Consider the following 26,239-nt stretch of genomic DNA (forward strand, 5'->3'; position numbering starts at 1 on the left):
TTTCTGCAGGAGGGTTTGAATCACTGCTGCAGCTCAGAGTCACTGAATCTCCTGACACTATTTCACCAGATGGACTGATGGACACTGAGACGCTCTTTGGTGCGTCTAAAAGGACAACAATTAAATCATCTCATTCAAACACAATCTCTAGTGGTTTTTATTTTTTTGTGTGTGTGTGTTTTTTTTTAAAGTACAAATGAATCTGTACTCACACATGACATTGAGCTCAACAGCAGGTGATATGAGATTGTGTCCGTGTACAGCACAGCTATATCTGCCTGCATCCTCTCTTCTGACTGACTGCAGCAGGCGTTCATTGTTTCTGTCTCTTCTCTCAGTTAATGGCTGTGAGTTTCTGTACCAGATGAATGTTGCTCTGTCAGTCAGAGTGCAGCTGCTTTTACATGTCAGACGGACTGAATCTCTCTCTGTCACTCTCTCAGGAGACTCCACCTGAAGATCTGAACACAACACACACATTATATCTAGTGCTGCTGTCATACACTGATTATTATTCAACATAATGTACAGAAGAAGAGAGAAACCTCATGAAAGTCACCTGTGACAGTAAGAGTCACCCCTGGTTTACCAATCCATTTACTATCAAGAATGTAAGTGGTGAATCTGAAATAGTACTCGTGTGAATCCTCCAGTGTCACATGACTCAGTCTGATGGTGCAGTTCTGCTGTTTATCTCCCAGATACTGAAGCCTCTGACTGTATTCAGGGTCCTCAGACAGATCTAGATACTCTCCATCCTCTTTTACATCACCTTTGGTCCAGAACACTTTCCTGATCCAATATCCAGTAGGGTATGTATAAGTGCAGCTCATTATCACTGATGAATCCTTTAGTGCACAGATGTGTGAAGGACTGTAACTCACACCCAAATCACTCCACTGGCTACAAACTCCTGAAACACACATTAAAGGGATAGTTCACATAAAAATGATTCTTCCATAACTGACCTGACATGTTAATCTTTTTTTCTTTTTCTTTTTTTTGTTGCTTTACTGACATTCACTGAAATTTGAAAAAAAAAAAAAAAAAAAAAAAAAAAAAAGGGTTTTAACAGAGGGTTCAGTAGCTTTTGAACACTGTTGATTTGTAAGGTAGCCCAAATTAACAATTTCCTTTAAGAAATGACAAACAAAAATAATATTCTCCCGCAGGAGTGACTCACCGTGAATCATGAGCAGAAACACCAGAGGAAGAGGAGGAGCCTTTATCAGTGACATCGCTACAAGAACAATAATACAGTATAACACACACACACACACACACACACACATCATGAGAAAAACAAACTTTAGGTTTAAAAATATGCAAAATACTTTAATATATTGAAAGTATGAAGCATATTCATAGAGAATATGTCCTACTGAACAGGTCAGTGGTTTCTACAACAGTATTAATCAGACTATATTCACACAGTAACCAGAGTAACTCTTACCGTGTTCTGGTGAGTCTCTCCAGCAGATGTTGAACTGATGAATTTCTCAGTTAACACGGTTTATTTTAAAATGCTTCACAAACAGAAAATGTTTCTTCCTCTTTCTTGACTCCTGCCCACACATGCAACTTTTCATCATGATCCAGTGACATTTACTGATTTCTAAGAAAAAACAAAAAAACAAAAACATTTTGCTATAAGAAATTTGTCCACCAATTTGATTGATCAGTGAATCATGCACACAGATTTATTAACATATTGGACATATTTAGTTTCATTAATGCTTGCACATATTACAGTGTTTTCCATCTGCTTACACACAAAATCTTTACTTGTCACACAATTTCTGAAACCTGACACTCAAACAGCAGAACCACACACCAAATCTGCAAAACCATACACTAATTCTTGGCCTTCGACTCATTTTTCAATTTCATAAAACACTTTTTACAAAACACAACACACAATTCTCGATGTAACACACCAAAATCTAACCTGAAATATCTTGATTTCCTTTTTCAAACGCAGCCATTGTTTCTGTCCAACTACACATGCTTGATTTATTTCTTTTCTTTCGTACTGTGTAACACTGTATTACCAACCACAAATACAGTAAATAAAATAGTTTGGTTTCAATCTTGCTTTCATGTTTACTGTGAATTTTTCAACATCTCTCTGCCAATTACTTTTAATCTTGTACAGAAATGTTCACAGGAGCTCATGAAAGAAGAGCTTTAGGTTTTGAATAACTGTGTATTTACTGTAATATCAAAAACAGAATATTATGGCAAATGTGTTTGTGTTAGAGATGTTTGTGATATTTTGAATGCAGTGCTTCATTTTGCAAGAGATGTGAGGCATTTTGCATTTTGTGTGTGCAATTCTTAGATTTGTGTGTGAAGTTTTGAAAAAAAAAAAAGAGGCAAAGTTTTGAAAATGTGTGTGTCAGCAGTTGAAAAAAACTGTAAGATTGAAGGGATGTTCAGGAATATATAAAAATTAAACTGGGTTTTTAAAACCATAAAGCCTTTCTTCCTGGAAACATTTTCTGAAGAATTACTGAGAAAGACACTCAATACAGAAACTTGACTGGATGTCGACACTTTGACCACAGACAGACAAACTATATTTTGTAATTCTAGAGAGATTTTTTTTTTTTTTTTTTTGCCTTTAGTTTATTGGTGGAAAGAATAGCATCATGAAGTGGTGGGCAGTAGAGGTGGGTGGGACAGGAAATGACTTCATCCAGAATCAGCTGACCCACACATAAGCACCAGCCCATAATGAAGAACACACAGACAGTGTCTCAATATACGTCACCGATCAAATTCTCAGCTAATGTTGCTTAATACAAAGCACCTAAAAGGACATGTTGATTGAAAAAAGAATGAGATGGGAGGAAACATTATATTTCAAAGTTTTTACATCTGCTTACAAAAATTTCCCAGGAAAGAGAGAACACAAAAGCATTGAAAGCAAAAGCACATGTCCCTTTAGGGGCTCTGTAAAACGTTAGTATTTTCATTAAACCAACATTTTTTTAACACACTTGCACAGAAATAACCACTCTCAAGCTTGAATTTGGTAAAACTGATGTGGATTTTTTATTTGGTCACAGAAAACATTTGAAATCAAAAGTTTAAATCAAATTACCAGCCTCATTTAGTCTCATCAAACACTGTGTTGTGGGTTCTTGGCTCTTTCCTTTGTATTCTTCATCTTTTAAAAGATCATATTCACTGCATTCCTGTCATCTATTTACCTGAATAATGAATAAATAACTGAGCATGATGAATTGACAGGCCTACTTTCAGAACATTAATTATTATTTGTTTCGGCCTTTGTCTTCATGATGGTCTCTATTATCATCATTTGACATGGCTGTAGATCACAGAATCCTCTTCCACAGATTCAACATTTGATCGCCTAAAGAACATAAAATAAAATAAAGAAAAAATAGAAACAATGATCAGATTGTATGACGATACAGTCATTTTAAAAGTAAAGACACCTTGTATATCATGTTACTTAAACCTCAGTGAGACACAAAGTTATTAAGAAAAATGTCCAGATTTAAAGAACTATAAATTCTCCTTTCATCACAATCATAAAAGTAACATGCAGATGAGTAGATGACAAATGTTTTATTTTGGGTGAACTGTCTCTTTAAGCTGGTTCTTCTCACCTCACAGCAGATTCAGGCTGGTGAATCCTGATATTGTCGTACTGGCTTTCGTTCTCCTCTGATCTCCTGGTCTGTTTGTTTTTGTGATGTTGTACAGTTGCGTACTGGATCTCCTCAGTATCTCTGTGATCAGAAGTGTTTCTGTCTCTTCTGGGTTTGCTGAAAGCAACAGTGGCGTACTGAGCATCGTCAAAATCAGCTGATTCAGAAACATGAACGTCTCTCCCTGTTACGTCAGAGTACAGATTGTCCTGCAATGGAAGAAAATTAATTGTCTATTATTAACATTTTGGGTCAGTTCACACAGTGTTTTTCGATTTCAGTGCACTATTTTTTCATTGTTTTCTATTGTTATGTAATATGCATAAAAATACAACCTGTCTCGCTGTTTGACATATTTAGCTAATGGTCTATTATTTTGTTTATTTCCTGGAAAGACCTTATATGAGCAATCATGCAACAGTTATATGTGTATTTTTTCTTTATAATACAATATAATATTTGCATGTTTTATAGTATTCGCCCAGTCATAGAACTGAGGAGAACACATAAAACAGGCCTTTTAGAGGGGCGAATGACCTCATTTGAGGAGGTCAATAATTTTGATAAACTTTTGATATTTGGACTTTAACTTATAAAGTAATCGTAGAACATTTATACTGCTAGACAAACTAATTGTAATCAATAAATTGATTTTTATTTTTATAACAACGTCTGCCTCCTGGGGCATTGATTTATGATGTTGAGCCCGGACAAACCCTGGAGAAGTCTTCTGTCCGAATGTGAGTATATTAAAGTGCTTATAATTTAGGTCAGATTTGACTGATTTACCTAGCCTGAGAATACAGGAGTCAAATTAAGCCTGATTTATACTTTCGCCTGGCTCCGTGAGCCTCCGCTGACTGCGCACGCTCCTCCACAAATGGACGAGGTGTTTATACTTGACATGCTCGTAGTTGTACTATTCTTTCAAACAACAGGGGGCGACTCAGAGTAATTGTCCTCTAAACCATCAGGAAGCAGCGGTGAGAATATGTAAGGTACACACGACATGTGTTCACCAAACCCACGCTACAAAAGAACCAAAGAATCGTGTAAAATCCAGTAAACCTTCAGGTTATTACTTGTTACATTAGAACAAAATATTTGGAAATGAGAAAATATGTATAAAACTAAACAACAATCTCTTTAATATTTTGTAATTTCATTAAAAACATGTTCCATGAAACACGATTGGGCAGGTTTTATTGTGAACACCTGGCAACGCTGTCCGCCGAAGCCATGATGATGTCATTTTTGCCGCACACACCCAAGCGAACTTGCCGACATGTCAAGTATAAATCAGACTTTATACACTGTAAAATATGTAAACACATGCTAGATGGATGTGTTTGACTGTTGCACTCGTGATAAAACGTTCTATAAATGCTCAAACTAGAAGAAATTAAACAATAAAAACACTTCACTAAAACTTCTGTTTTTTGTTCCACTGTATCGTTCCACTAATATGTACGGTATGGATGGCCCTGTTTAATGAGATTATTCACATGTTGAGTCTGGATGATTTACCTGTTTCACTGTGAGGTCTTCAGTTTTTGCATCTCTTCGTTTTCTCCTGTAATAAAAAACAATAAACTTAAGCGGCCTTTTAAAGACTAACTGCTTATCACATCACATGAGGCATTTCTAACAGCACTAGTCTGAAAGTGAATTACTGTACATGCACACACTCACTGTAATTGAGAATGACTTACATTATAAACAGAATGATGATGATGATGAAGAATCCTACACATGCCACTGAGATCCCCAACCAGACATGCCAACCGAGACGATGATGAACTGAAAGATGAAGAATCTGGGTTAAGATTAACTCTCAAAGCCACACAACTGTTGATAAAATAAAATCTTCACCTGTGACAGTCACAGCGTCTGATCTCTGAGATCCATGTTGATTGTGAGCCTGACAGTAGAAGCGTCCACTCTGTAGTGCACTGAAACTCTGTCCAGATCCAACAGCTGAGCTTTCATTCTCCTTAAACCAGCTGAAGTTCAGAGCAGGAGGGTTTGAATCACTGCTGCAGATCAGAGTCACTGAATCTCCTGACACTATTTCACCAGATCCATTTATCATCACTGAGACGTTCCTGGGAGAGTCTAAAACAGAAAAACATATATAATCATTAACAATTACAATAAATTTTAAATGTAACATCACAGTTACTGAATCATCATTAACTCACACATGACGTTTAAAGTCACAGCAGAGTATTTCTCTCCATGTTTGTTTCTGGACTTGCACTTGTATTCTCCACTGTCATCAGAGCTGATCTTTGAGATGTTGTAGATTCTTCCAGATCCTACAATCGTTCTTCCTTTAAACCAGCTGAAGTTCAGAGCAGGAGGGTTTGAATCACTGCTGCAGATCAGAGTCACTGAATCTCCTGACACTATTTCACCAGATGGACTGATGGACACTGAGACGCTCTTTGGAGGATCTAATAACAATTATCAGACTATTTATTTAAACTTTTTTAAATTACTAATGTGAAATAAAAATATAAAAACAGAGAATTAACATCTTATGTTTTATAATAAACTCACACATGACATTTAAAGTCACAGAGGAATATTTATCTCCATGTTTATTTCTGGATCTGCACTTGTATTCTCCACTGTCATCAGAGCTGATCTTTGAGATTCTGTAGATTCTTCCAGATCCTACAAACATTCCTCCTTTAAACCAGCTGAAGTTCAGAGCAGGAGGGTTTGAATCACTGCTGCAGCTCAGAGTCACTGAATCTCCCTCCATTATTTCACCAGATGGACTGATGGAGATCACTGGATTCTCTGGAGGATCTACAGAAGAAATATGTGATATCAAGACTCCACATGAAAAATATATTTACGTGAATAATATGTACATGGTATATGGCATTTTTTTCTATTCTTAGTAATATTCAAGCTTTTGTATGTTGATACTGTTTTCTTATCCTCTTTAGATTACATTTATTATATTGTTATGTTAATTATTCATATTCTATTCATAATTTTATTTGGCATTTAATTAATGTGTTTTATTCTTGATTCTAATTTTTAACATACTTTGGATTTGTCACAAGAGTAATTTTGCTGTGTCACACAATGACAATATATAAAGTGTTTGAACTTGAACATGCATGTACATTACAGTATGGCCTCAGAGTCAAAATATGAATATTACATATATAAACGTGACTAGTTGGATTTTGCACACATGGTCTGAGTCTAGGAAATTTACATTCAATCATCATTGACCCCACCAATGTACTTTTATTTCTGTTTTTACAGAATTTCGCATAAACAACATGAATTCTTGGATCCAACATGAATGGGGACATAAAAGTGAAGCTTGTTATTTCATAGAATCATTTTTAATCATTCTTCCATTAAAATGTATGCATTATTTGAGCTTTAAAGGTGTTTAAAATCACATATATTGTTCACATCTTGTGCTGTGCTGTTGAAACAGTATTTTAACGTTGTTTTAATGATCAGCCCAGTTTACTTCCACTTTTAATCAAAAGGAGGGACAATGAACTCTACTGGCTTTAGAAATAAAACATCAAAGAATATACTTACATCTGATATTGAGTTGAACAGCTAGAGATCTGTAACTGTGCCCATATACACCACAGCTATATCTGCTTGTATCTTCTCTGTAAATTCGCCCGAGGTTGAGCTGGTTTCCAGTGATTCCTGTAGTTACTAGCTGTGAGTTTCTGTACCAGATGAATGTTGCTCTGTCAGTCAGATTACAGCTGCTTTTACATGTCAGACGGACTGAATCTCCCTCTGTCACTCTCTCAGGAGACTCCACCTGAAGATCTGAACACAACACACACATTATATCTAGTGCTGCTGTCATACACTGATTATTATTCAACATAATGCACAGAAGAAGAGAGAAACCTCATGAAAGTCACCTGTGACAGTAAGAGTCACTCCTGGTTTACCAATCCATTTACCATCAAGATTATAAGTGGTGAATCTGAAATAGTACATGCGTGAATCCTTCAGTGTCACATGACTCAGTCTGATGGTGCAGTTCTGCTGTTTATCTCCCAGATACTGAAGCCTCTGTCTGTATTCAGGGTCCACAGACAGATCTGGATACTCATCATTTTTCTCCTTAATATTTGTTTTGGTCCAGAACACTTTCCTGATCTGATATCCAGCAGGGTATGAATAAGTGCATCTCATTAACACTGATGAGTCCTTTAGTGCACAGATGTGTGAAGGACTGTAACTCACACTCCAATCACTCCACTGGCTACAAACTCCTGAAACACAACATTGATAAGGAAATAATGAAAATGCCCATCTATAAAAACTTTATTTTACAAAACTGGTGTTTATGTAAATGAAGAACTACACTTATGTGTAAACTCTACAGACAGACAGAAGGTGATGAAATACAGGAAGCAGAAGAATAAACGCTAAACATGAAAAACAGTTTCAGCAGTCAGCATTATGTCAGCAAAAACCTAAATAATATAATTTTGTTTGGATGCAACAAATAAATTTCAACACATTTTTAGTAGATATTTTACTGGTGATCCACTAGGGCTAACAGCAGGACTAACTTGACCAGGCTGATCAGTCACAATCTTTGTTTCTAATATTGAGTTATTATCAGTCACACAACATTTACAGGAGAGACTCACCTGAAATCATGAGCATAAAAACCAGAAGAAGAGAAGGAGCCGGTATCTGTGACATCACTGCAGAAAACTAAATCATTCACAACAGCACAACACGTCATCTTTAGCTTCAAAAACACAATAACAACTTCAGTCTATTGTACTGTAAACACTGTAAAAAATGATAAAACTACTTTAAAATCACGACTGTTAGTAGTTTTCACTGTTGAAAATCATGTAAAGACGACACTGGGCACACATGAGCTCTGGATGAAAGGTTATTATGAAAGAAAATGTTTCTCAGAAGTTTCTTCTGTGAATGGAGATTCATTAGTTATTCAGTATTCATCACTGAACAAGTGTAACTCTTACCGTGTTGTAGTTTCAGACACAGCAAACAGACTCCAGGAGAGTGAACTGCAAATGCGAGCTGAAAACTTTCTTCTGCTGTTTCTGCAATTTTTTTTCCTTCCTCTTTTTAAAGTCTATTTTAGTGACTGGCCCCATGCCAACACAGGAACAACCCAAACGAAACTACATGCAAAGAATAAAAAAGTAAAACATGATTTAAGAATGATTAAAAAAAAAAAAAAAAAAAAAAGTGTATGAATGCACGACAACAGAGCTTTCATAATAATATTCAAATGAAACTCTCAGTGTGAAGAGAATCTTCCTGTCATCATGATCAGTATTTATGAGGTTTCTGAATAGTCAGTGTTTGAAGAGGCGTGTCTGCTGAAAGAGACGCACTGCTATGATTGGCTAACACTTGCATTTGAAATAAGTAGGGCTGCCCTCGACTAAAGAATTTTCTGGTCGACTAGTAGTTGTTCATTTTAAGTGATTAGTCGACTAATCACACTTTTATTAATAAACCATGTAAATCATAATAATGAGCCTTTAATTGCCTACATAGCCATCAGTGCTCAAGCACACGCATACTGAGTGACAGTTTAACATGAAGACACCGGTGCAATCACAAAAGCGGTTCCCTTCCGTCTAACTCAACTTGTAAAATGTCATCTAAGTTTTAGTAAGAGTCACACCAATGAACCTGATTTGATCTTAGATGGAATAAGTATATTTAACAAACAAACAAACAAACAAACAAAAATAAATAAAACATGTTCCTAAAGTCAAATTTTACTGGGAATCTCTTATTGAGTTTATAGACTGGACAGAAGTCTGGCTGTTACATCAGAAGTTTTGCATTCCCAATAAGACTAAAGTTGTTTATTTTAAGATCTTGCATAAAATATTTCCTGTGAATGATACTGTGGTAAAATATATGGATGTTGACAGTTATTGCTCATTTTGTGGGAATAAGGATGAAACACTGATCCATTTATTTTTTCAGTGTGACAAAACTCAAAACTTTTGGAATAGTTTATATCTTCATGTTGTTAACACTTTGATTCTTCCAAATGCTTTCAGTTAAAAGATATAATCTGTTAATATAAAGGTACAACTAATACTCAAATGAATTACATTGTTATTATTTTTTATTTTGTTTTGGAATTTTTTTTATTTATAAGCAAAAAAAATCCCTAACTCACAGACTACTTTTTCACATTTCTTAATTGAAATTGACATTTCTCAGATCTCTTAGGTTGATTAAATACAAGAAAAGTGACAGATTCTTGAAATATGATATTTGTTTGTTTGTTTGGTAATGCCACTGATGGATAATGTTTGTGTCTGTGATGACGCTGTTTGCTTCCAGTTCCTCACACACATTCACCACTCGAACCTTCCGTAAAATAATCTTTCATTGAAGTCGGAAAGGGTGAAGCGAAATACAACGACATTCGCGGGCTTCACTGCACATGATGCTCTGTGAGAGACGCGCGCTTTGTTTGATGTTGCTGTGCGCGGTCTCGCCTGTCGGTATTTTCCTTACAAATGCTCTACTAAGGCATGTCGTTTGGAATGCAGTGGACTAATATATTTAAAATATGAGACTCACTTACAGAAGGCTGCTTTCGATTTCAAATGCTTACGCTTTGTTTGTGAAAAGTGCTCGCGCAACTGGTGATTTAATGTACTTGCGTCTCAAAATGGTTTTATGACGCAAAATTAATGTAAACAGAGCCAGTTTTGTCTTAAGGGATTAAATGGACAGGACAAACCGCATTACTGATTAGGGCTGGGTACTGACACAATTTTCACGATTCGATTTGATTACTATTCACATGCTTTCGATTCGGTTCAATTACGATCACGATTTGATTCGATTCAATATCGATTATTTTGGATGTAGTATTTAAGTTGGCAAATGGCAAATCTCTCAACTAATGATCAACTAATGCTGAGCATAATGATTGAGCTATTACACGAGACATGATACGGATTTAGGTAAGTTGTACTGTATATTTTAACATACCTTCAGATGTTTAGTCGTGTTTATTTCGCGCTGTAACTGGTATTAAAGCGGAGGAGAGGATGTTCACATGCGCTCCGTGCTGCCGTTTCTCTTTAACTGAGGCGCTAAAGCGATCTGTCACGTCACATTTAACTGCGCCAAAACGGTATTTATTTTTTGAATCTCATTATAAGATGGACGTCATTTGAAATCTGAGACTTTGCTTCATATCAAAAGTAACAAAGCACAAAGATTATTGTGATTTATTGGATGGGAGGCGCTACATATTCTGCTCATTCATCAACTGAAAATAGACTAGACTAATCGATTTAAGAGTAAGATTAAAATGAGAATCGATTAAAATCGAGAAATTAATATTTTTACCCAGCCCTATTACTTATTATATTTCAAAAGAGATCCGTGCGTGAATGCAGCTTATTAGATCTTCCGCTGTCTATGATATAACAATCAAACGACAGTAAACATGAGAAAGAAATCGTTCAGATAATCTTAAATACTGAAAGCACTCTTTGTTTTTTGCTTGTAATACATAAGCATGTGAGCATTCATACAATTAGTTATTATTATACAGAGTATATGAATGGTTATAGCAATGAATGTTGCATTTGCATATTCTATATTCTAATGACAAAGTAAAACTGTTGAGAATCAGCTGAGGCTCTGTCATTTCTTAGTTTACTTTATTTACCTCAGGTAATGTGGCTGCGAGTGGGAAAGAAAGCGCACGAGATGAGACCGCTACATTTCAGTTATTAAAGGGGATGTCTAATGCTATTCCGTGCATTCTGACTTATATCACTGATAAAGAGTTGGATTCTTATGCTAAACATGGCCAAAAGTTTAAAATGTATGACAGAGTATTTCTGTGCCAAATACACTCCTTCAGGGTTCGTATAAGTTTCAGAAAGTTTTTTTCAGGTATGGCCCTGTATGACATCATAAAGGGCGGAATTCCTTGTATGGGCACTTCTCCCGGAAATGAGCGCCACACAGCGCACAGCGGCAGCACTACACAGGGCATACTTGAGAAAGATTTGTCATTTTGTTTTTAGACCACAAAATTAAAAATGTCACCAAAGAAGTGTGTTTTTGGTTGTGAGGGAAAGATAACCTTGTTCAGCTTCCCAAAGAACCCCGTGTTAAGGGAACAGTAGAACTCGGGCAGCAACAGAGTTGTGCGAGTGTGTTTGTTAGTTCCCCACATTTCAGTGACAAATGTTTCATAAACGAGGCCCAGTTCGACGCTGGATTTGCAGATCATTTGAAACCGAAAGATAGAGCGGTTCCAGCGATAAAAGATCCCGTCAGGAGTCAAAACCGCAAGCGGTAAGTAAAACTGCATCAAATGTCTGTGTTGTTGGCAATGGTGCGTGAGTGCATCTAATGCTCGTGACTCTTTAGTTCTGTCCACGGCACGCCTCCAGGAGCTTGACTGTTTTCGGAAAGAAGCGGTACAGCTTATTGTCTTTTATAAACCTGATGAAACTAAAAACTCTTCCGAGATATGAAGGATGCAATACTACTCTATACTACCCAAGATTGACATGAGATTGGCAGAAATTGTGTGTATGTTTTATGTCCCCTTTAAGAGAATGGATTAAGAACACATTTACATAGTTAACCAAACCATAATTTAGTATATACAAACAAGTACAAACAAGTGTATAATAAGCATTTAAGTTTTGATTATATTTATTAGATTCATGTGTGTACATGTATTTATTAATTTTACATTTTTAAGCAAAGTAAATTACAATATTTGTGTTATATCATAATCTGTGTGACCCTGTTGCTTTTCTTTAGCCTGGGACACACCAAGCCAATGTCAAAAAACTAGTGGCGATGAAAGCTGACTGTGTTGTTGCCTCTCAGTGACTGCAACAAGTTGAACAGCCAGCTGATCGTTGGGTTAGTTTGTCCCGGGCTTTTGATAATGGATATTCAGTGCTCAGGGAGCAGTGAACACTCTGTAGTGACCATGTCAATCAGAATACACCTTTTGGTTGCTCATTCATCACATGGTCACACATAAACAAACCATTACTATCTTTTACAAAAGTCACTTCACTGCAGAATGTAAACTCTATAGTGGTGTTTACACAAAGTCCTTATTTTTTATTGGTAGTTGTGATGTGGGCATGTCCAGTGCTGCGACAAAAGGTGAGTAAAGTTTAACTTTTGCTTCATCTTAATGTGGTGTCTTGCTATGTGTGGAAGAGCATTAATTTGTTGTTAGTTCTTATTGGTTCAATGTCAGGTGTGCACTGGTGATCATTTCTGTTTTCTCTATTTCCTGTGGCAGATTGTTTGTAGAAAGAGCGAGTAGCAGGGACCTACTTTCTGTTGACCGTATTGCATCGATTTCTGCTGTATAGTATTTCCATCAAATAAAATCAAATGTAAGCTAAGTTCAGCAGTAGCTCTTTTGATGATGACCGACAGCGAACGAGTCATGAAGGACTATCCCACTATCTTGCTCATATGTTGAGACTGGATGCTGCTTCAATGTGGCTACAACAGAAATAAGACAAGGGAAACACATTTACACAAATGTTAAAAAAAAAACAAACACAATAAATCTACAGTATAAAGGCAAAATAATTATTTCAATTTTTTATGATTTGATTACTGACAGCTAAATGACTATTGTCTGTTGTAACTGAAAAAAAAAAAAAAAAAAAGATTAAGGATATTTTCTTCTTTACTGATTATAAAGAGAAGATTATATTGAGGATCTCACACTTACGGATTCTCATATTCAAAAGAGCCCGAATGGTGAACAGCAGGTCTGGGGTGGACAGTCTATGTGAAAGACACATTGACTATTAGACAGATTACCTGACATTTGAAAGCACAAACTCTGTCACATGTATAGTTTTTGATATTTTACTTACTGTGAGTGTGTTGTACACATCAGAAGATCTTGACTTCGGGTCAAGAGCTGCATATGTTCCTGTGCTGGGAGAATCATTCTACAGGGAAACAGAGAGAAGGACTTACACTACAAAACAAGTGTTTTTAAATAGTTACCATGACAGTAAGTGTCTCTAACAACACAGATGCAAAAGTGTCAATCTAAAGCAGGGGTCCTCAACTCTGGACCTCGAGATCCACTTTCCTGCAGAGTTTAGCTCCAACCCTAATGAAACACACCTACCTGAAACTCTGTAGTAATCCTGAAGGCACTAGCTGCATCTGAAAACCTAGGCAGCTGATTGTTGCCCTGCTGCCCTATCAGGTAATGACTTAACAGACAGCATTTACTCACACAGGTACCTCATGAAACTGAAAAACAACAGCAGAACTTTAGACCGTGCATTCCTCCCTGCCCTTGTTTTATCACGGAGGGAGATGCACACAAGTTTTGTGTTTGTTGTTTGGGAGCGGAGCATGCACAGTCAGCCCTTGAGAGTGCTGACTGCCCCATGTGTGAAGCATTTCCCATCAAAACGCTCCGCTCCTGGCTGGCCCTTTTTTCTGAAAGTGGCCAGTTTGGCGTTCCCCGCAGCTCAGGTCCCGCGGCTGCTGAGGCAGCTCGGCGTCTGCAGTCGTGGAGTTCGCAGATGGACCTGGCGGTGGGGGGTGAGATGGCTGCGGCCCCTTCTCAGCCCTCAACCGCTGGGCCCAGTGCTCAACATCGGGATCCGGAAGCCCGCTCTGCGGCTTCTTCTGCCCCGTGCAAGCCATTTGCTAGTCCGTCTGGTTCTGAGGAACTGGATGGTCTCAGCATTGACTGTGAGATGAGTGATTTGGGTGACTCGCCAGCCCAATCACCACAGTATGAGGAGCTTGTGGAGGTTCAACATTCGTGAGTCAAATTAAGTCCGAGGACTGGTTTGTCACGATAGACTTAAAGGACACGTATTTCCATATATTCATCCTTCCGGAACACAGGAAGTACCTGAGGTTCGCTTTCGGGGGCGTAGCGTACCAATATCGGGTCCTTCCATTTGGCCTAGCACTCTCTCCTCGCACATTCACAAAGTGCATGCTCTAGCACCTCTCAGACTTCAGGGAATTTGGGTGCTCAACTATATAGACGACTGGCTGGTGTTAGCTCAGTCTCAAGAACTGGCAGCACAGCATCATGATGTTGTGCTCAACCACATGAAACGCCTGGGGCTGAGAATGAATATGAAAAAGAGCATGCTAACTCCCGTCTAGAGGACGGCGTATCTAGGAGTTATATGGACTCGGTTACGATGCGGGCACAATTGTCTCCCACACGTATCACGTCAATTCTGGCGATGGTGTCCAGAATCAAGCTAGGCCAATCCATCACTGTAAAACAGTTTCAGAGACTGTTAGGGCTAATGGCAGCAGCGTCCAACGTGATACCTTTTGGCCTATTGTACATGAGACCCTTACAGTGGTGGCTCAGGACCAGAGGGTTTTCCCCGAGGGGCAACCCATTTCGTACGATCAAGTTAACGCGCAGATGCCTTCGTTCCCTGGTCACATGGAAGAAACACTGGTTCCTGTCTCAGGGCCCTGTATTGGGGGCGTCCTGTCATCACAAAATAGTTTTGACAGACGCATCCAACACTGGGTGGGGGGCGGTCATGGAAGGCCACTCTACCCAATGTCTGTGGAGCGAAAAGCATCTTTCTTGGCACATAAATTGCCAAGAGATGTTAGCGGTTTGGCTAGCCTTAAGGCATTTTCTCCCAGACCTCAGAGGCAACCATGTCCTAGTTCGGACAGACAATACGTCAGTGGTTGCCTATATAAATCACCAGGGAGGTCTGAGGTCACGCCCCTTATGCAAGCTGGTGCATCAGATCCTCCTTTGGTCTCAGGGAAAATTGAGAGCAATGTATATCCTTGGCCATCTGAATGTGGGAGCAGACGTCCTGTCGAGGCAGGGGCTGAGGCCCGGGGAATGGAGACTGCACCCCGAGACGGTGCAGCTCATTTGGAGGAAGTTCGGATAGGCCCAGGTGGATCTCTTTGCGAGCCAAGAGAACTTGCACTGTCCTCTGTGATTTTCCCTTGCTCATCCAGCTCCCCTGGGTCTGGACGCTATGGTACAACCGTGGCCGAGGCTGCGGCTGTACGCATTTCCCCTGATCGCTCTGCTTCCGGGAGTTCTAGAGAGAGCTCGGCAGGACGGGGTTAGGCTGCTTCTAGTAGCCCCGTGAGGCCATATCGATGGCATATGAGGTGCGTGGTTTGTCTTCACCTCTGCCTCTTATGGCCCATTCCACACGGAATATGGCATCGTCTTTTGTACTATGGTCGGGGGCCTCCCTCCAAGATATTTGTGATGCAGCGGGTTGGTCTTCCCCACACACTTTCATAAGGTTCTATAGTTTGGACCTGCTGGCCACGCCTGGTTCTCAGGTGCTTATGTCCTAGATTGTGCCATTTCTGCTTCACATCAGGACAGGCATTCTGTCAGTATGGCGACATGGGTATTCGTTCCCCAAAGCGTTGCCATGGCAACGCAGCGCGAGTTCCCTCGAAAGTAGCTGAAACAGCTGTGTTTGCCGGCTCCTTTATAGTTGTACACGTCTGAAGGTATTCACCAAAGCATTGCAATGGCGACGCAGCGTCTCGTCCCCCTCTCAGGGAACCATGGTTACATGAGTAACCTGAGACATTTCTCGCTAGAAATGTTGGAGCTAAACTCTGCAGGACAGTGGATCTCGAGGTCCAGAGTTGAGAACCCCTGATCTAAAGTGTAATCACTCCATGGTCTCTTTCTTCTCACATTTTGACTACAGCAGTAAAAAAACATGAGTGTGATAATACATGTACATGTAGAAAGAAGCTCTAATTGATTTATTGAATTATTCGATCATCTCACCTCATACTCGTGTATTACAGATCTTCTGTTTTTCCTTTTCTTCTGACTGATAAAGGGAAGCACAAACAAGCCATTTCTTTTAATAATGTCCTTTTGTAATTATTTAAAAGCACATTATATCCCTACTCTTTATTGATCGATTTTATTTACATTATAAATATGATGATGCTGATGATGACGATGATGATGATGAATAATCCTCCAGATGCCGCTGTGATTACAATCACATTCCTACCAGCACCGTGAGGAACTGAAAGAGGAAGATCATCATGATTAACTCTCCAAACTGATGAATGATGTGAAGATACAGGAGTGTGTTAATAAAAGCTTCACCTGTGACAGTTACAGCGTCTGATCTCTGAGATCCATGTTGATTGTGAGCCTGACAGTAGAAGCGTCCACTCTGTAGTGCACTGAAACTCTGTCCAGATCCAACAGCTGAGCTTTCATTCTCCTTAAACCAGCTGAAGTTCAGAGCAGGAGGGTTTGAATCACTGCTGCAGATCAGAGTCACTGAATCTCCTGACACTATTTCACCAGAGATGGACACTAAGACATTCTTTGGAGGGTCTAATACAGAAAACACAATCAATTTTTAGAGGACAATGTTTAGAGGATTTAATGTAAAAGTTACTGAATCATCATTAACTCACACATGACATTTAAAGTCACAGCATCAGAGTATTTCTCTCGATGTTCATTGATGGATCTGCACTTGTATTTTCCACTGTTATCAGAGCTGATCTTTGAGATGTTGTAGATTCTTCCAGATCCTACAAACGTTCTTCCTTTCAACCAGCTGAAGTTCAGAGCAGGAGGGTTTGAATCACTGCTGCAGATCAGAGTCACTGAATCTCCTGACACTATTTCACCAGATGGACTGATGGACACTGAGACGTTCCTGGGAGGATCTGAAATAGACAAAAGAAATTGGTTATGTTTTGATATTGTTTATCCACTACTTTGTTTGTTACTACGGTTACTGAATCATCATTTACTCACACATGACATTTAGAGTCACAGCATTAGAGTATTTCTCTTCAAGTTCATAGGTGGACTTGCACTTGTATTCTCCACTGTCATCAGAGCTGATCTTTGAGATGTTGTATGTTTGTCCTGATTTCAGATATGTTGTTCCTTTAAACCAGCTGAAGTTCAGAGCAGGAGGGTTTGAATCACTGCTGCAGATCAGAGTCACTGAATCTCCCTCCCAAATCTGACCAGACTGAATGATGGAGACTGAGATGCTCCTGGGAGGATCTAAAACAGAGAAACATAGATCTCATTAACAATCACTATAAAGCTGCCTTCACAGACTCTGTTTAGAGGATTTAATGTCAAAGTTACTGAATCATCATTAACTCACACATGATGTTTACAGTCACAGTATCAGAGTATTTCACTCCATGTTTATTTTTGGATCTGCACTTGTATTCTCCACTGTCATCAGAGCTGATCTTTGAGATGTTGAAGATTCTTCCAGATCCTACAAACTTTCTTCCTTTAAACCATCTGATTTCTGCAGGAGGGTTTGAATCACTGCTGCAGATCAGAGTCACTGAATCTCCTGCCCAAATCTGACCAGAATGAATAATGGAGACTGAAACTCTCCTGGGAGGATCTAAAAGACAAAAGAAATTGGTTTTGTTTTGACATTGTTAATCCACTACTTTGTTTGTTACTACGGTTACTGAATCATCATTAACTCACACATGACGTTTAAAGTCACAGCATCAGAGTATTTCTCTCCATGTTCATTGATGGACTTGCACTTGTATTCTCCACTGTCATCAGAGCTGATCTTTGAGATGCTGTAGATTCTTCCAGATCCTACAAACGTTCCTCCTTTAAACCAGCTGATTTCTGCAGGAGGGTTTGAATCACTGCTGCAGATCAGAGTCACTGAATCTCCTGACACTGTTTCACCAGATGGACTGATGGAGATCACTGGATTCTCTGGAGGATCTACAGGAGAAATATTTAAAATGTTATTGTCAATCCCCAATTCATCACTAATGGCATCAAAGTGTCAAGAAAAAAGTTGTAGCTTTTACATGGATATTGGATATGTGAACATGGTCATGGGTTGCCTGACCATGATTAATTTTTACACTAACTCTGATTCAATTAATCTCAAATATGTTCAGACACTATTCTAATCAAAATGTTTGGAGATTATATGACTGTAGATGTGACTGTGTGCAACAGAAAGTGTCAAAGCTATTAATACAAAGAAAAACCTACAACATTTTGCCCTCATACTTTATATTTATGAAACCTTAAAAAAAGGACATACAGTAAATAAAATACATACATCTGATATTGAGTTGAACAGCAGGAGAGGTGTAACTGTGTCCATATACACCACAGCTATATCTGCCTGTATCTTCTCTGCTGACTCTCCAGAGGATGAGCTGGTTTCCAGTGATTCCTGTAGTTACTAGCTGTGAGTTTCTGTACCAGATGAATGTTGCTCTGTCAGTCAGAGTGCAGCTGCTTTTACATGTCAGACGGACTGAATCTCTCTCTGTCACTCTCTCAGGAGACTCCACCTGAAGATCTGAACACAACACACACATTATATCTAGTGCTGCTGTCATACACTGATTATTATTCAACATAATGCACAGAAGAAGAGAGAAACCTCATGAAAGTCACCTGTGACAGCAAGAGTCACTCCTGGTTTACCAATCCATTTCACATCTTTATCAGTGATGAATCTGAAATAGTACTTGTGTGAATCATTCAGTGTCACATGACTCAGTCTGATGGTGCAGATCTGCTGTTTATCTCCCAGATACTGAAGCCTCTGTCTGTATTCAGGGTCCTTAGACAGATCTAGAAACTCTCCATCCTCTTTTACATCAACTTTGGTCCAGAGTACTTTCTTGATCTGATATCCAGCAGGGTATGTATAAGTGCAGTTCATTATCACTGATGAATCCTTTAGTGCACAGATGTGTGAAGGACTGTAACTCACATGCCACTGGCTATAAACTCCTGAAACACAAATTAAATGGATTGTTCACCATAGTTTTTATTTGTTTTTGTTTTCTTTAGCTTTACTGATGTTCACTGAAATTTGTTTGTGAAAAGGGTTTTAACAGAAGGTTCAGTAACTGATGGAATAAGATTAATTCCAAAATTAACAAATTTCTTTGAGAAGTGACTTAAAAAAAAAATTCTCCAGCAGGAGCAACTCACCTTGAATCATGAGCAGAAACACCAGAGGAAGAGGATAAGCCATTATCAGTGACATCGCTACAATAGTACACACACACACATCATGAGAAAAACACATTGTATTTAAAAATATGTAAAATTCTTTAAAATATTGTAAATATAAAACATATTTAGTGAGAATATGTCATAGTGGTTTCTACAACAGTATTAATCAGACTATATTCACACAGTAACCAGAGTAACTCTTACCGTGTTCTGGTGAGTCTCTCCAGCAGACGATAAACTGATGAATTTCTCAGTTAACACTGTTTATTTTAAAATGTTTCACAAACAGAAAATGATTCTTCCTCCTTCCCCACTCCTGCCCACATAAGTAACATTAGACAACTTTTCATCATGATCCAGTGAGTTACTGATTTCAAAAAAAAAAAAAAAAAAAAAAAGTCCCAAAGCATTTTGCTATAAGAAATTGGCCACCACTCTGATTGATCAGTAAATCATTCACACAGATTTATTAACATATAGGGCATATTTAGTTTCACTAATGCTTTGAACACATTAAGATTGAAGGGATGTTCAGGAATACATCACATAGAAAAATAAAACTGGGTTTTTAAAACCATAAAACCTTTCTTCCTGGAAACATTTTCTGAAGAATTATTGAGCAAGATTCTAAGTACAGGAACTTATATTGAGGAAGACTGGATGTCTTCACTTTGACCGCAGACAGACAAGTTATATTTTGAAATCCTTGAGATTTTATTTTGCTTTCAGTTAATTGGTGAAAAGAATAGCGACAGGAAGTGGTGGCGAGTAGAGGTGGGTGGGACAGGAAATGAACTGATCCAGAATCAGCTGACCCACACATAAGCACCAGCCCGTAATGAATCAGAGCACATGTACGACCCACAGACAGTGTCTCAATATACGTCACTGATCAAAATTAATTCTCAGTTAATGTTGCTTATTATGGAGCCCCTAAAAGGACATGCTGACTGAAAAAGAATGAGATGGGAGGAAACATTATATTTCAAAGCTTTTACATCTGCTTACAAAAAATTCCCAGGAAAGAGAGAACACAAAAGCACTGAAGCATAATTTTTCATACTTTTTTTTCATCACATGTCCATAAAACATCAGTATATTCAAACTCATACAACCAACATTTTTTTAAAACCAGCATTTTTTAACACTCATACAAGCTTGAATTTGATAAAACCGATATGATTTTTTTATTTGGTCACAGAAAACATTTGAAATCAAAAGTTTAAATCGAATTACCAGCCAGTGACATCACAAAAGGTTTTCTAGTCTCATCAAACACTGTGTTGTGGGTTCTTGGCTCTTTCCTTTGTATTCTTCATCTTTTAAAAAATCATATTCACTGCATTCCTGTCATCTATTTACCTGAATAATGAATAATAAATAACTGAGCATGCTACATTCACAGGTCTACTTTCAGAACATTAATTATTATTTGTTTTGGTCTTTGTCTTCATGATGGTCTCTATTATCATCATTTGACACAGCTGTAGATCACAGAAGCCTCTTCCACAGATTCAACATTTGATCGCCTAAAGAACATAAAAAAAAAAAGAAAGAAAAAATAGAAACAATGATCAGATTTTATGACGATACAGTCATTTTAAAAGTAAAGACACCTTGTATATCATGTTACTTAAACCTCAGTGAGACACAAAGTTATTAAGAAAAATGTCCAGATTTAAAGGACTATAAATTCTCCTTTCATCACAATCATAAAAGTAACATGCGGATGAGTAGATGACAAATGTTTTATTTTGGGTGAACTGTCTCTTTAAGCTGGTTCTTCTCACCTCACAGCAGATTCAGGCTGGTGAATCCTGATATTGTCGTACTGGCTTTCGTTCTCCTCTGATCTCTTGGTCTGTTTGTTTTTGTGATGTTGTACAGTTGCGTACTGGATCTCCTCAGAATCTCTGCGATCAGGAGTGTTTCTGTCTCTTCTGGATTTTCTGGAAGTAACAGTGGCGTACTGAGCGTCGTCAAAATCAGCTGATTCAGAAACATGAACGTCTCTCCCTGTTACGTCAGAGTACAGATTGTCCTGCAACAGAAGAAAATTAATTATTGTTTATTATTCACATTTAGGGTTCACATAGTGTTTTTTTTTCTTTCCATTTCAGTGTGCTACTTTTCCATTGTTATGCATAAGAAAACAAATACCCTGCCTCATTGTTTGACATATTTAGATAATGGTTTATTATTTTGTTTATTTCCATATATTTTACATTTTATATGTATTTTCTTTATAATACAATGAATACAACATTTGTATGATGTTTTATAGTATTCGCCCAGTCATAGAATGGAAAATACATAAAATTTGACTTTTTTAAAGGGGCGTTCCCAATTTGAATGACCTCATTTTTAAAGAAGTCAATAATTTAACTTTCAGTATTTGTGACGACAGTGACATCAGATGCTGCTTTATGACCACCCTTTAACTTATAAAGTAATCATAGAACATTTATACTGCTAGACAAACTAATTGTAATCAATAAAGTGATTTTTATTTTTATAACAACGTCTGCCTCCCGGGGCATTGATTTATGACGTTGAGCCCAGACAAACCCTGGAGAAGTCTTCTGTCTGATTGTGAGTATATTAAAGTGCTTATAATTTAGGTCAGATTTGACTGATTTACCTAGCCTAGTCAAATTAAGCCTGATTTATGAGGTGTTTATACTTGACACGCTCACTGTTGTACTATTCTTTGAAACGACAGGGGGCGACTCAGAGTAATTGTTCTCTAAACCATCAGGAAGCAGCGGTGAGAAGATGTAAGGTACACACATGACATATACACTTCACCAAACACACCCTACAAAAGAACTAAAGAATCGTGTAAAATCCAGTAAACCTTCAGGTTATTACTTGTTACATTAGAACAAAATATATGGAAATGAGATCATATGTAAAAAAAACTAAATTAAACAACAATCTCTTAAATATTTTGTAATTTCATTAAACATTTTTAATTTCAGGAACATTTTTATTAAACATGGACCTTTATTTTTATTAAAAAGGTGTATTTCAGCAATTGTAGGCTCATTTTGTCAATGTATGAAATTAATTTTGACAAGCGCACACTGGGTGCCTGTGAGATTCTGGTACAGACACACCTGCTCGGCCAGAATCACCTCAAAGTCGAGCATCTTTGGATAGGGGGCCGTGCGCAAAATTACAAAAAAATGCTGTGCACACCGCCACGCGAATTTGGTTCGCGCACTTCTGCCGACAGTGTTGCCAAGGTTTTTCCGCTGAATTGGGCTACTTTAACACTGTTGCCGCAGGTTGTTTTTTCATGTCCGCGGGTTGACGCGACCCCAAATAACATGATATTTAGCCCCTGGAATGAGAATTTTTACCAGGGGAATCCCACCAAAAAATGCAGATTTTATCCCCCAGAACACGATATTTACCGGCGGGGGACCCCCTGAAATAGCTAGTTTTTGGCTAGTTTCGAGTAGCAATTGGGCAGGTTTTATTGTGAACACCTGGCAACCCTGTCTGCCAAAGCTTTGATGATGTTATTTTTGCCACGCACACCCAAGCGAACTTGCAGACGCATCAAGTATAAATCAAACTTTATACACTGTAAACAATACGTAAACACATGCTAGATGGATGTGTTTGACTGTTGCACTCGTGATAAAACGTTCTATAAATGCTCAAACTAGAAGAAATCAAACATTAATAAAAACACTTCACTAAAACTTCTGTTTTTTGTTCCACTGTATCGTTCCACTAATATGTACGGTATGGATGGCCCTGTTTAATGAGATTATTCACATGTTGAGTCTGGATGATTTACCTGTTTCACTGTGAGGTCTTCAGTTTTTGCATCTCTTCGTTTTCTCCTGTAATAACAGACAATAAACTTAAGCGGCCTTTTAAAGACTAACTGCTTATCACATCACATGAGGCATTTCTAACAGCACTAGTCTGAAAGTGAATTACTGTACATGCACACACTCACTGTAATTGAGAATGACTTACATTATAAACAGAATGATGAAGATGATGAAGAATCCTACACATGCCACTGAGATCCCCAACCAGACATGCCAACCGAGACGATGATGAACTGAAAGATGAAGAATCTGGGTTAAGATTAACTCTCAAAGCCACACAACTGTTGATAAAATAAAAGCTTCACCTGTGACAGTCACAGCGTCTGATCTCTGAGATCCATGTTGATTGTGAGCCTGACAGTAGAAGCGTCCACTCTGTAGTGCACTGAAACTCTGTCCAGATCCAACAGCTGAGCTTTCATTCTCCTTAAACCAGCTGAAGTTCAGAGCAGGAGGGTTTGAATCACTGCTGCAGATCAGAGTCACTGAATCTCCTGACACTATTTCACCAGATCCATTTATCAACACTGAGACGTTCCTGGGAGGATCTAAAACAGAAAAAAGAAAAGAAAAAACAAACAAACAAAAAAAAACAGAAAGAAAACATATATAATCATTAACAGTTACAATAAATTTGAAATGTAACGTCACAGTTACTAAATCATCATTAACTCAGACATGACATTTAAAGTCACAGCATCAGAGTATTTCTCTCCATGTTCATTGATGGACTTGCACTTGTATTCTCCACTGTCATCAGAGCTGATCTTTGAGATGCTGTAGATTCTTCCAGATCCTACAAATGTTCTTCTGTTAAAATGTATGCATTATTTGAGCTTTAAAGGTGTTTAAAATACACATATATTGTTCACATCTTGTGCTGTGCTGTTGAAACAGTATTTTAACGTTGTTTTAATGATAAGCCCAGTTTACTTCCACTTTTAAACAAAAGGAGGGACAAATGAACTCTACTGGCTTTAGAAATAAAACTTCAAAGAATATACTTACATCTGATATTGAGTTGAACAGCAGGAGATCTGTAACTGTGTCCATCTACACCACAGCTATATCTGCTTGTATCTTCTCTGCTGATTCGTCCGAGGCTGAGCTGGTTTCCAGTGATTCCTGTAGTTAATGGCTGTGAGTTTCTGTACCAGATGAATGTTGCTCTGTCAGTCAGAGTGCAGCTGCTGTTACATGTCAGATGGACTGAATCTCCCTCTGTCACTCTCTCAGGAGACTCCACCTGAAGATCTGAACACAACACACACATTATATCTAGTGCTGCTGTCATACACTGATTATTATTCAACATAATGTACAGAAGAAGAGAGAAACCTCATGAAAGTCACCTGTGACAGTAAGAGTCACTCCTGGTTTACCAATCCATTTACCATCAGCCTTATCAGTGATGAATCTGAAATAGTACATGCGTGAATCATTCAGTGTCACATGACTCAGTCTGATGGTGCAGTTCTGCTGTTTATCTCCCAGATACTGAAGCCTCTGACTGTATTCAGGGTCCTCAGACAGATCTAGAAACTCTCCATTATCTTTTGCATCACCTTTGGTCCAGAACACTTTCATGATCTGATATCTATTAGGGTATGTATAAGTGCAGCTCATTAACACTGATGAGTCCTTTAGTGCACAGATGTGTGAAGGACTGTAACTCACACTCCAATCACTCCACTGGCTACAAACTCCTGAAACACAACATTGACAAGAAAACAATGAAAATGCCCATCTTTAAAAACCTTCTTTTACAAAACTGGTGTTTATGTAAATGAAGAACTACACTTATGTGTAAACTCTACAGACAGACAGAAGGTGATGAAATACAGGAAGCAGAAGAGTAAACGCTAAACATGAAAAACAGTTTCAGCAGTCAGCATTATGTCAGCAAAAACCTAAATAATATAATTTTGTTTGGAAGCAACAAATACTTTTCAATATATTTTTAATAGATATTTTACTGGTGATCCACTAGGGCTAACAGCAGGACTAACTTGACCAGGCTGATCAGTCACAATCTTTGTTTCTAATATTGAGTTATTATCAGTCACACAACATTTACAGGAGAGACTCACCTGAAATCATGAGCATAAAAACCAGAAGAAGAGAAGGAGCCGGTATCTGTGACATCACTGCAGAAAACTAAATCATTCACAACAGCACAACACGTCATCTTTAGCTTCAAAAACACAATAACAACTTCAGTCTATTGTACTGTAAACGCTGTAAAAAACGATAAAACTACTTTAAAATCACGACTGTTAGTAGTTTTCCGCTGTTGAAACTCGTGTAAAGACGACACTGGGCACACATGAGCTCTGGATGTTCAGAGGTTATTATGAAGGAAAATGTTTCTCAGAAGTTTCTTCTGTGAATGGAGATTCATTAGTTATTCAATATTCATCACTGAACAAGTGTAACTCTTACCGTGTTGTAGTTTCAGACACAGCAAACAGACTCCAGGAGAGTGAACTGCAAATGTGAGCTGAAAACTTTCTTTTGCTGTTTTTGCAATTTTTTTCCTTCCTCTTTTTAAAGTCTATTTTAGTGACCTGCCCCATGCCAACACAGGAACAACCCAAAAGAAAATACATGCAAATAATGAAAAAGTAAAACATCTTTCAAGAAGAATG

General features: G+C 38.1%; 3 protein-coding genes across 4 annotated transcripts; all 3 read right to left on the minus strand.

Annotated features, from left to right (window-relative positions):
• Window positions 1-2,579: 2,579 nt before the first annotated feature.
• Window positions 2,580-24,561, minus strand: LOC127497115 (B-cell receptor CD22-like). Of its 2 annotated transcripts, XM_051865341.1 has the most exons (11): window positions 8,693-9,399; window positions 8,345-8,411; window positions 7,604-7,960; window positions 7,260-7,505; window positions 6,243-6,497; window positions 5,882-6,136; window positions 5,553-5,795; window positions 5,393-5,480; window positions 5,208-5,253; window positions 3,639-3,889; window positions 2,580-3,379 (listed from the first exon to the last, which is right to left on the minus strand). In XM_051865341.1, exons 2-11 carry the CDS (start codon window positions 8,397-8,399, stop codon window positions 3,322-3,324), a joined length of 1,854 nt encoding a protein of 617 aa, XP_051721301.1. In that variant the 5' UTR covers window positions 8,400-8,411; window positions 8,693-9,399; the 3' UTR covers window positions 2,580-3,321. The 2 variants fall into 2 exon arrangements, with proteins under 2 accessions (XP_051721301.1, XP_051721399.1); XM_051865439.1 differs by lacking the exons at window positions 7,260-7,505; window positions 7,604-7,960; window positions 8,345-8,411; window positions 8,693-9,399 and adding an exon at window positions 24,324-24,561 and having other exon boundaries at window positions 6,243-6,295.
• On the minus strand, window positions 12,378-20,701 carry LOC127500485 (B-cell receptor CD22-like). The gene is made up of 14 exons (XM_051871682.1): window positions 19,945-20,701; window positions 19,717-19,773; window positions 19,171-19,512; window positions 18,827-19,072; window positions 18,223-18,477; window positions 17,879-18,133; window positions 17,515-17,772; window positions 17,166-17,423; window positions 16,846-17,082; window positions 16,663-16,762; window positions 16,513-16,558; window positions 13,598-13,675; window positions 13,450-13,505; window positions 12,378-13,214 (listed from the first exon to the last, which is right to left on the minus strand). Exons 2-14 carry the CDS (start codon window positions 19,769-19,771, stop codon window positions 13,181-13,183), a joined length of 2,220 nt encoding a protein of 739 aa, XP_051727642.1. The 5' UTR covers window positions 19,772-19,773; window positions 19,945-20,701; the 3' UTR covers window positions 12,378-13,180.
• On the minus strand, window positions 20,904-26,236 carry LOC127498824 (B-cell receptor CD22-like). The gene is made up of 9 exons (XM_051868628.1): window positions 26,034-26,236; window positions 25,682-25,748; window positions 24,944-25,297; window positions 24,600-24,845; window positions 23,897-24,139; window positions 23,737-23,824; window positions 23,552-23,597; window positions 21,531-21,781; window positions 20,904-21,269 (listed from the first exon to the last, which is right to left on the minus strand). The coding sequence occupies exons 2-9, from the start codon at window positions 25,734-25,736 to the stop codon at window positions 21,212-21,214; spliced, it is 1,341 nt and encodes a 446-aa protein (XP_051724588.1). The 5' UTR covers window positions 25,737-25,748; window positions 26,034-26,236; the 3' UTR covers window positions 20,904-21,211.
• Window positions 26,237-26,239: the final 3 nt, after the last annotated feature.

Source organism: Ctenopharyngodon idella, chromosome 1 (assembly GCF_019924925.1).
Source record: "Ctenopharyngodon idella isolate HZGC_01 chromosome 1, HZGC01, whole genome shotgun sequence".
In the NCBI taxonomy this organism is placed as follows: domain Eukaryota; kingdom Metazoa; phylum Chordata; class Actinopteri; order Cypriniformes; family Xenocyprididae; genus Ctenopharyngodon; species Ctenopharyngodon idella.

Coding starts and splice junctions, on each gene's coding strand:
- LOC127497115 (XM_051865341.1), bottom strand. CDS start 8,399: ATGTCACAGATACCGGCTCCTTCTCTTCTTCTGGTTTTTATGCTCATG. Junction 6,498..7,259: donor TGTTCAACTCAATATCAGAT/GTAAGTATATTC, acceptor TTTCTTCTGTAG/ATCCTCCAGAGAATCCAGTG. Junction 5,481..5,552: donor AGACGCTGTGACTGTCACAG/GTGAAGATTTTA, acceptor TTCATCTTTCAG/TTCATCATCGTCTCGGTTGG.
- LOC127500485 (XM_051871682.1), bottom strand. CDS start 19,771: ATGTCACTGATAATGGCTTATCCTCTTCCTCTGGTGTTTCTGCTCATG. Junction 19,513..19,716: donor GTTTCTGCTCATGATTCAAG/GTGAGTTGCTCC, acceptor TTTGTGTTTCAG/GAGTTTATAGCCAGTGGCAT. Junction 17,424..17,514: donor TGTGACTCTAAATGTCATGT/GTGAGTAAATGA, acceptor TGTCTATTTCAG/ATCCTCCCAGGAACGTCTCA.
- LOC127498824 (XM_051868628.1), bottom strand. CDS start 25,736: ATGTCACAGATACCGGCTCCTTCTCTTCTTCTGGTTTTTATGCTCATG. Junction 24,846..24,943: donor AGTGACTCTTACTGTCACAG/GTGACTTTCATG, acceptor TGTTGTGTTCAG/ATCTTCAGGTGGAGTCTCCT. Junction 23,825..23,896: donor AGACGCTGTGACTGTCACAG/GTGAAGCTTTTA, acceptor TTCATCTTTCAG/TTCATCATCGTCTCGGTTGG.